Source organism: Quercus lobata, chromosome 4 (genome assembly GCF_001633185.2).
Source record: "Quercus lobata isolate SW786 chromosome 4, ValleyOak3.0 Primary Assembly, whole genome shotgun sequence".
Taxonomy (NCBI): domain Eukaryota; kingdom Viridiplantae; phylum Streptophyta; class Magnoliopsida; order Fagales; family Fagaceae; genus Quercus; species Quercus lobata.
In genome coordinates this window covers 89,492,120-89,502,974 of record NC_044907.1, presented here as the reverse complement: position 1 = coordinate 89,502,974, position 10,855 = coordinate 89,492,120, and the positions used below count along the sequence as shown (strand labels likewise).

General features: G+C 32.4%; 1 protein-coding gene across 1 annotated transcript; it reads right to left on the bottom strand.

Annotated features, from left to right (window-relative positions):
- Positions 1 to 236: 236 nt before the first annotated feature.
- On the bottom strand, positions 237 to 4,388 carry LOC115986115 (putative receptor-like protein kinase At3g47110). Its single transcript, XM_031108974.1, has 3 exons — positions 1,700 to 4,388; positions 577 to 1,049; positions 237 to 263 (listed from the first exon to the last, which is right to left on the bottom strand). The coding sequence occupies exons 1-3, from the start codon at positions 4,386 to 4,388 to the stop codon at positions 237 to 239; spliced, it is 3,189 nt and encodes a 1,062-aa protein (XP_030964834.1).
- Between the last annotated feature and the right edge of the window lie 6,467 nt (positions 4,389 to 10,855).

Sequence of the window (10,855 nt, the reverse complement as noted above, 5' to 3'; positions counted from 1 at the left end):
AGACTTTTAGGAATTGAATTGATTATTAGTACAAACACATAATCACACATTACAGTAGTAGAATCCAACACAGTAAATGAAGACGACTACTACATATGAAGAGAAAGAAAATCATGATTCCTACACTAGAAGAGAAAGATCTTCCATTGATCATTTCAACAAGGGATATTAAACTAGCTTGAAATTAAGATCACGCCTCCTAATCCCTTGCATAATCCAAGCATTATTAAGGACATTTAATCTCTTCTACTTGTTCCAGGCCTCTGCAATTCATAAAAAAAGTTCGTTAGCTCACCATTCTATACCTTGAGAACATAAAAGCAATAACTATTACATGGTTATAAGGTTGTGGGTATTAATAAGATGACAATTTCTGTTTAGCAATTGACCACGAGTGAGAAATGAAAATCTAATTTTAAAATTAGCTATGACAATCTACTCAAGATTAATAAAAATGTAAACATAAAATCTCCATGCTTTTTTAAAAGAAGTATTTGGGAATTGAATGAAATCAAAGTAAGTGACTAGGACACACTACTCAGAGTAGTCTTATATTCAAAACGAAAAATTTCTTACTTGAGCTTTACTTGGTCTACCTCTGCGGATCCCCAAACTAACAAAAGTACTTTTTATCAATTGTAGTTCCTTAATGACTTCCTCCATACTAATTCTCTCTTTTGGAGACTCCAATGAACATAAGATTCCAATATTAAGGATTGAGAGTAAGCATTTTTGCATGTCAACATCAATATGCCTAGAGTCCTCAATATTATTAGCTTCTTCTACAATTTCACTATCATTGTCATCTTCTTTTGTTGCCATCATTGCTGTAGTTGCTACTCCCATTTCTTCAACTTCTCTTGGCAAAAGTAGTGGGTCAACAACTTGAATGAACCTTTTTGGTAAGGTCATCTTAACGAAGTTATGGAGATCAAGACCATCTTTAAACATATCATCAGTGGGTCTCCTTCCTGTAAACATTTCCAATAAAAGAACCCCGTAACTGTATACATCCCCCTCAATTGATGCCTCACCACCCATGCCATACTCTACAACTCATGAAATGGAGGGAAATTAAGCAATATTCTATCTATTTACAAAAATATGAATTTAGGTTCTACAGAATGCAAAGTCAAGAAAATAAAACAAATCTATATTAAAAAAAATAATGACATATGCTATTACTTTTGAAATTAAAGGAAACAGTAATAACTTTATTAAGAGGGTCCAAACCACTTTCCCCCCTCTTGTTGATTTATTTTGATTAAGAAAATACATCTGTACAAAGAAGGTACAAATTTTAGTCAAAGAATATAAAATTTAACATTTCTCAAAGATTAAATCATATTTGAATGTTATTTTTGAATTAAAACTTGCAGTTTTACTAAAAAAAAAAAAAAGATTAATTACGTGCTTGTGCGGTACAAACATGAACGTGTTTTAACTTATAAAAGAAAAACAAATACTAAGCGAGAGTAACTTAGCAAATGGATAAATAAAAATTACTAAGTGAGAGTTTATGTTAATAAGCTAATTATGTGTACACCCATATGCGAATATGTTGATGATACGAAAATTAAAAAGCATATATGACAAGAAAATCAAGGAGTTAAAAATCCTATCATTTGATAAAGTGACAAAAAGAAAATGAATACATTAGAATACTTAAGGATTTAAAACAAAAGAAGAAAGATAATACCTGGAGCAACATAACCAATAGATCCCTTTAATCCAATTGTGCTAGTACACGTTTGGGAAGAATCATTCGAAGTTGTGAGGAGCCTTGATAAGCCAAAATCACTTACATGAGCAATCATATCACTATCAAGAAGAATATTGCTTGGCTTTAAATCACAATGAATGATTTTTTGCTCACAGTGATTGTGAAGATAATTTAAAGCAAATGCCACGTCAATTGCAATAATTAGTCTTTGAAGAACACTCAAATTTTTTGACTGATTGTCGCTATTTTCCATCGAATGCAGCCACATGTCCAAGCTCCCATTTGTCATGAATTGAAAAACTAGAGCTTTGAAATCATCGCCGTTATAATTTATACTGGAGCAACATGTTAAGATCTTTATAAGATTTCGATGCCGAACGTTTCTTAATACGTTGCATTCTGCCATAAAACTCTTCGAAGCGTCTTTGTTTTGAAGGTTAAGAACCTTTACAGCAACTAATCTTTCTTCTTGGTCAAGAACTCCTTTATATACTGATCCAAAACTGCCAGATCCAATCAAATTGTTGGGAGAAAATCCATTAGTTGCTTGATGGAGCATTTTGTATGAAATTGTTGGAAGGAGTTCCATCTTTGAGTCTATTGAAGATGGTTTCTTTTTTGATCTTTTCCTCCAATAAAGTGCAAGAAAGGATGCAACTAGAAAGATACATACAACCACACAAATAATTGTGATTGTTACTCCAAAAGTAAAGGACTTTCTCGATTTTGTAACGGTGTGACATGTTGTCAATTGCAATTGTGGAATGCCCCCGCAAAGTTTATTGTTTCCAACAACTGATATTGCATTTATATTTCTGAAAACTCCTTCTGTTGGTAGCTCACCCTCAATATCATTGAATGAAAGGTTCAAATATTTCAAAAATAAAAGTTTCTCTAGGCCCTTTGGAATTAACCCTGACAAGTTGTTTCGTGAAAGATCTAAATGTTCAAGGCCTTTTAAGGAAGCCATGGATGAAGGTATGACCCCTTCAAAGGAATTGCCTTGCAAGTATAAGTGATCTAATTTGAAGCAACTTCCAATTGTCTCAGGAATTTTACCAGATAAATGGTTTTCAGAGAGATCAAGTGAATATATATTTTTCAAATTGCCTACTTGAACTGGTAATTTGCCACTGAATAAGTTGTGCGCTAAATTGAGTAATAGTGACAAGGAATAAAGATCAAAAACTTGCCAGGGTATGACTCCACTGAGGTAATTTTGTGAAACATCTAAACTTTGCAAATTTTGGCAATTACCAATGCTTGAAGGTATGCTTCCCTCCAAGTTGTTTTGAGACAAAGAGAGTTGAATCAATTGAGTGAGATTCCCTAAGTTGTTTGGGATTTGTCCTGAAAAATTGTTTCCCGATAAAGAAAATATTTGCAACATCGGAAACTTCCCAATATAACTAGGTATCACACCTGTGAAAAGATTCATATCCATATACAGGACAATTAAGTTCATAAGATTCTCCAATGTTTCAGGGATAGTTCCAGATATTTGATTGCCTTCAACATATAACGAATTGAGTTGTGTTGACAAGTTTCCTATAGAATTGGGCAAAACACCTTCAAATTGGTTTCCACCTAAAACCAGCTCTTCCAATTTGCTACAATTTCTTAAAGATGTTAAAAAGTCTAAATCCCTTCCTAGGTGATTTTCAGCTAGAGATAGCCTCACAAGGTCTAGTAGATTTCCCAGATTAGTTGGAACTGATCCCATGAAGTCGTTATATGCGATTTCAAATATTTGAAGTTGAGATGCATTGCATATAGAAATAGGAATTGGCCCAAAAAATTTATTAATACTTATTTCAAATAATTGGAGATTAGGGAGAGTGAGGCCTATGTTTGTTGGAAGAGTACCACTAAGTTGGTTGTCTGCAATTAGCAATATGCTGATAGATGATATATTATAGAGAGGGGAAGGGATTGTACCGTTCAATTTATTGGCTCCAATGGCGAAAGTTGATAAGCTTTTCAAACGGCCAAAGCTCTCTGGAATATTTCCCTCTAAATTATTATAAGTTGCCGAAAAATATTCAAGAAACGAAAGATTTCCCAAGAAAGGTGGGATTTCTCCTGTCAAATTGTTAGACTTGACCCAAAGAACTAAAAGCTTGGTTAAAGAGCCAAGCTCCATGGGAATTTTCCCAATAAGTTTGTTCCACCTTATGTTCATTATCCTGAGTTCAGAGATGTTGCCCAAGCTGGCTGGAATTTCTCCTCCCAACGTGTTATTTGAAAGATTGAGATGTCGCAGTCGGAGCAAATGACCAACTTCTTTTGGAATTTCACCATAAAAGCTGTTGTTTTGGAGGTTGATAGCTCTAAGAAAGGTGAGGTTTCCAATGTAAGGTGTAATGGTTCCATGCAATTTACGCCCTTCTAGTTCTAGGGCTGTGACTCTTTGATGGCGACGGCCGCATGTAATTCCATGCCAGTTGCAGAATTGGATAGAATCATTCCATGAGGTCAAGATTCCATATGGGTCATTAGCAATGGATTCTTTAAATTTGAGCAAAGCCAAACGATCAGTCTCGTTTGTTGGCGTGGCAGAAGAAGTGGCAGGTTGCAAGCATAGTAGGGTTATAGTAAAGAGTAGAATCATATGAAGGTGTGTAGAGCTTAATAATGCAGGAAAATTGGGGTTGTGAAGCTTCATTGGTTTGGGCAAGCAGGAAAGAAAGCTGGTGTGAAATTTGAGTACGAGGCAGAGCTGGATACTTGAGTTTGTATTATATATAGGCTCATTTAGTTATGCTGTTGGAGTAAATTTGCGAAGAAAGTTTTCAATTGAAGAAAACAAACCTGAGTTGACGGTAGTGGCTGCTCCACCCACGTCAACTCAGGTTTGTTTTCTTCAATTGAAAACTTTCTTTGCAAATTTACTACAACAGCATAACTAAATGAGCCTAAATGAGTTGACGTGGGTGGAGCAGCCACTACCGTCAACAAAGGCCTCGGAGTCAACACTTCGTACCATCGCACAGGCAATGCCACTTTCAACTTTGATAATGTTTGTAATTATCATTTATCATTACACGCTTGAAGTCTGGTTCTCAACATCAACAAGGGGCCTAAGACTTTTCGTTATATTTTTGTTACTTTAATTTATTTTTTATTTAAACTTTTTTATTATTGTATTTAAATAAAATTGTCGAGGAATATATATATATATATATATGGGCAAATTACAACTTACCTACCTGTAGTTTGGCCAAAATTTAAGTTGTCTACTTGTGGTTTAAAATTTGACACTTTACCTACTTGAGGTTTGACTGAAATTTAAATTATTTATCTATAACTTGAAATCTTATGATAAATGTGTTCTGCTAGATCCTTTTTGATCTTGTATTTTTATGTTTTTTGTGTTTTTGGAGGAGAGTGACATAAAAGTGCAGTATCCAACTTTGAAAGTTGCAATTGTAATAATCCGTATCAATTGTAATAAAACACCATATTTTTACATAGAGTAGAGGTGCACGCACTCTGCACATACTAGCTACGAGCCACTAAATTTATATGTGTGAACTTTTTTTCTTGAGTAAACAGTATTATTTATTAGAACACACACGAAAATAGTAATATTAGTGTATGTGAATTGATTGCAAGCATTATGTTAAATTTAAAAGGAAATAGAATTTACTACAGACCATTTTACTGATGGCCACACTAATATTGCGTATTTATATTTTTTTAAATACAAACTAGTAAGTTACCTGTGCGATGCACGGATAATGTTGTAATATTTTATATAAGATGGTTTTGGAGAATATTGTATATGTATTATAGCATAATTTTTATAGAATTTTATTAGTAATGAGTTCATCATAAAATGCAAAAATTATAAATTGCACACACATATCCATTACAATTATTCAATTGAAGGAATGAGAAATATTTTTTTTTGAAAAAAACAAAAACTTTGGAGGACTATTATAAAATAAAAGTTTATATAGAATGTGTCTTTCTTTTTCTCCTTAATTCTCAAACAAAATACACATCTCAAACACTCACAATCAATCACATCATTTACAAAATTCACAAATCCACAATATTCAACCTTAACTTCAAAATTGTAATTGTCGTTGTCACTCAATATAAAATGCAAGCCCCCCTTTCTTGGTTGTAGCCAACTCATACATGTTAGGATTAGATGAAACAACAATGTTAGAGCTAGGTAGGTATTGTCAAAAGATTGAAGATAAATGATATCGTTATTTGTCTATGTGTATTTGACATGGGATAACATGAAGGGCTATGGGTATGCATATATAAAGGGGTAGAAGTGCAAGAGTTGAAAATTGTGAACTAAAATGCAAAGAGTTTTGTGTGTATGTGTGGGGGATAAAAAGTTTTGAAATATTGAACCAAGGATACAATAGCATTCACAGAAATGTTCTAACATAGAGTAGAATCGAACATTGAAAAGATTAGTTGACAACATGAAAAAGGTGGGCGCCTAATTCCAATACAATAGGGATCCATCAGTGCAAGTCAGCTGAACACCGTGATTGATGAGTGGGTAGGAAAAAATATTTATTTTTAATTAGAAAAGTCTTAAAACATTGAATTAGATGAAACAAAAAGTCAATATTTAATTTGTTCTTATCTCTAATATGACACTTGAGAATATTCAACTCTCTTTGCATAGAATATGCCACTTGGCAAAATCTCATGCTTTCTCACATGAGGTCTATGCTTATATATATATATATATATATAGCCAAAGCTGAGAGAAAATTCAATTAGATTTCAAATTGGAATTTAATTATAGTCTAATTTTGCGCCATGTGTCTCATCTAATTCAAGTTTTTAAAATTTTGTGTCAAGTAAGTTAATTTAGTGTAGAAAATGAGAAATTCAATATAAATAAACCATGAAAAACCTAATCAAATATCTAACTCTATATATAAAATTAGAGGAAAGGAGAGTTTGAATGATTTTATATTTAGGCCAAAAGAAACATGTGTAAATACATTATAGCAACTCTGAGCAAAAAAAATCCACATTCAATTGAACTCGCAAGGCCATGGCAGCAAGTCAAGCAATGACATTTGCATAGGAACTGTGTTTGTAAGGGTCCATGTGGGGTAGTTTGGAAATGGAATTAGGAATATTGACAATAAGACCCAAAGTTCAAAGTCTCTCTAACCCTTTCCCTGGGTAATTGAATTAGGTGCAGTGCAGATCTACTTTTTCTTCTTATTTCTTTAACTTTTAACTTGTCTATCATATAAGCCGTGTTATTAACGGTATTTTTATTTTTATTTTTATTTTTCTTTTTGCTGGGTTTCATTTTTAATTTGACTAGCATGTAATCCTCCCATGTGATGCAAGAGACTTTAAGTGACATTTGCAAAGGAACTGCGTGTGTAAGGGTCTGTGTGGGGTAGTTTGGAAATTGGATTTAGAATATTTTATTATGACTCAAACTTCACGAGTCTCTTTAACCCTTTCCCTGGGTAATTGGATTTGCTACAAAGCTACTTTTTCTTGTTCTTGTTCTTATTTCTTTTACTTTTAACTTGACTATCATGTAAGCCATGTTATTAATCGTATTTTTATTTTTGTTTTTGTTGGGTTTCTTTTTTAATTTTGACTGGCCTGTAATCCTACCATGTGATCGGTGATCCAAGAGACTTTCAAGTGCCAAAGGTCTATAAGAGATTAAATTTACAATTCATTTTAACGGGTGTCTTTAAAGCAATTGTTAATAAACCATTTTAGAAAAGTTTTTACAACACTTTTATAGAAAATTTTAAAAGTTGTCAAAAAATTAATTATTTTTTTTTCTTTTCTTATAATTTTTTTATTAAAATAATTCATTAACAAATGCCCTTATTTCTAAACCTTTCTTTGGGTAATTGATTTGGTACAGAGCTACTTTTTCTTATTCTTCTTATTTCTTTTACTTTTAACTTGACTATTTGTAAGCCGTGTTATTACCGGTATTTTTACTTTTGTTTTTGTTGGGTTTCTTTTTTAATTTTGACTAGCCTGTGATCCTCCCATGTGATCCAAGAGACTTTCAAGTGCCAAAGGTCTCTAAGAGATTAAATTTACAGGTTATATTAATGAGTGCCTTTAGAGTGATTGTTAGTAAACTATTTTAGGAAAGTTTTTACAACAATTTTATAAAGAGTAATGATACAGTCACAAACTATTTTACAACATTTTTACAAACTATTGATGTGAAAAATTCTTATTAGTTCTAATATGGGTCCACTACTAACATCACATTTATGTTTACCAACAGTGGCGACTCCAGGAATTTTGTCTAAGGTGTTCCTATTCCACTTTGAAAAAATTTCGAGTGTTTCAGTAAATACCGGCTGAAATTCAAGATTTGGCCGGCATGAAGTTTGTGCTTAAAAAAAAAATTTCTTAAAATCAAAACAAATTTACATTCTGTACACCGAAAAACCTCAAAAGGAAAAAAACAATGAAAAGAAAAGAAATGAACAAAGGTATTTGTACAATAAACTATAAGTTTATTTGAAATATTAATAAAATTATTAATTATTGTTGTTTAATTGTTTCATTAATTTGTTTGTCTTTTATAAACTATAATTTGTTGTATTATTATTTCATTAATTATTAAATTATTAATTGTTATTTAGCCTAACATAATTTAATTTATTTGTCTTTTATAATGTATTAGTTAATTAAATTATTAGTTATTGGTGTTTAGTTGCTTCATTAATTTATTTTTCTAGCTACTAGCCATCTAGCACACAATTTACTGTGCATAAGCACACACTAGCACACACCTTATGTGTGCACACACCCTTGCCTCTGAATACCTTTACTTCCCCAATTCAAATATGCCACCTGACCCCACACCACACAGCCCCTGGCCCCATCTAACCCCACTCAAGAGACAAAATTCACATAAGAGGAGCCAAGCAGATAAATTCACAAATCACAATATACTAAAAGACAAACTCATCAACAACAACTGACCAACACAGTGACACACCAACGGGTAAAGTAAAAAAAAAAAAAAAAAAAAAAAAAAAAAAAAAAAAAAAAAAAAAAAAAAAAAAAAAAAAAAAAAAACCAGGGGCAAGCAAATAAATTGAATAATTATAATTTATAAAGACTTAAAAAAAGAGAGAATCACTTCAAAAAGAAAGAGAGCTCTCTTTCTCTCAGTCTCAGACCATAGGTCCACAGTCCACAGCAAAACCCAGTTACCTAAAGATTAAGAGAGAAAAAGAGAGAGATGTAAAGTGTAATAAAATACCTTGAGGCGTCGCAAGCTCTGATCCGATCGGCGTCGCATACACTGATCTCTCTCTCAGTCGGCATCGCAAGCTTTGATCCGATCAGACTGATCTCCGATCTCTGATGCTCGATCCAAGCTCTGTTGCTCAAGTTTCAGGCGGAGGTGCCATCGCCGTGTCGCGCCTATGTGCTTGATGATGAGGTTTCAGGCGGAGGTGTAAGGGGTTGTCCTTGATGAGGTTTTTTTCTTTAGGCTTTCTGATTTTAGGTTTTAGCTTTACCATTTGATGATTGAGGCTGACGCGTATCCGTATTGGGTTTTGTTTTGTTTTTTTTTGAGAATGCGTTTGGGTTGGGCCTTTGGGTATTTGTTTAGGATTTCTGTTGGGCTTTTTTTGGGCTTGCTCTATAAAATCCAAACAAATTTGTTCTGTAAAATGATAAGGTTTTACATTTTTTTTTTTTTTTTAAGATTTTAGTTTAAAATTTGTTTGGCATAAAAATTGTTGAGAGTGTTCCTGATTTTGTTTGAGGGTGTTCCTATTTTAGTTTTTAAGGGTAAACAAATAAAAAAATTTAAATTATTGTATATATATATATATATATATATATTTTTTTTCAGGTCAGGGTGTTCCTGGGAACACCCTGACTTCAATGTGGCCTCACCACTGTTTACCAATAATTATCTGTCAAAAAATTAATTTTTTTTTTCTTTCCTTATAAAAATTTTCTTAAAATGGTTCATTAAGAAATGCCCTTAGGACATCCGTTAATATTTTCCTAAATTTAAATTCCATTTTAAATCATATAATATTGCTAATATAATAAGAATAACTTTTTGACCCACGTGCGGTAGACTTTAGACCATTCTCGAATTTTTAATGTTAAGTTAAACTTTCTCTAAACTTTAGTTTTTATCTGATGTGTTCCAGTTAGCTCAACTGGTAAAGTCTCTTATGATTGTATAAAAGATTTGGGGTTCATTCCCCACCTACATCAAAAACTGATTGGTGTCTTGGTTTGATGATAAAAAACTATCATCAGGAGCGGACGTCATAAGTTGAAACTCTTTAAAAAAAAAAAAAAACTTTAGATTTTATCTATTAAATGTAGAAATATATATGTAGATAATATCATAATATATATTGACATGATGAAGAAAAATCCATGACTAGGACAATCTAATTTTAATCTGATGAGATTTGAATTTTTTTTATTTTTTTATTTATAAGATAGATAGTAGTATTTCATTAATTTAAAAGATTTACATCATTGATGAATTGGTGGGTCACACAGATTGTAATCTCTTCCATCTAGACTTGTATTATTGATGATTTCAGCAAATTTTGCAAGAAACTCATTTATCTTGTTGGCAAAACCCAAAAAGCCCAATAAGTATTGTGGGGACTATGGCCCAAAGCCACAAGGTGGGTGTTTGGACTCCAAGAATTGTCACCCTACAAGTACAATATGCTCAAACCCATTTATCTTGTTGGAAAAACCCAAAAAGCCCAACAATTACATTATGCCCAAACCTATTTACCTTGTTGGCGAAACCCAATAGCCCAACAAACACATCAAAAACCAATTGCTACATGGCACTATTACATGGCACTATCTAAAGCCTATTTATACATGGCACTACCAAAAGCTCATTACTACATGATACCATCAAAAGCTAATTGCTACATGACACCATTTATTATAGCCCAAAGAAACACCTAGCAATATCTATCAAAGCCCAGGCCCACACTTGATAATATCTATAAAAGCCCAAATACTATTTTTGACAATATCTTATTAAAAACTCAAATACTATTTTTGACAAACCATTATTTCAAAAAGCCAAAATACTATACTTGGCAAGATTTTATCAAAACCCCAAAACTATTAATTTTT

Excerpts from the sequence above, each read along its gene's own strand:
- LOC115986115 (XM_031108974.1), bottom strand. The coding sequence starts at position 4,388 with ATGAAGCTTCACAACCCCAATTTTCCTGCATTATTAAGCTCTACACAC. Across the intron at positions 1,050-1,699 it reads TATTGGTTATGTTGCTCCAG|AGTATGGCATGGGTGGTGAG; the intron begins GTATTATCTTTC and ends CATGAGTTGTAG. Across the intron at positions 264-576 it reads GTAGACCAAGTAAAGCTCAA|AGGCCTGGAACAAGTAGAAG; the intron begins GTAAGAAATTTT and ends TATGAATTGCAG.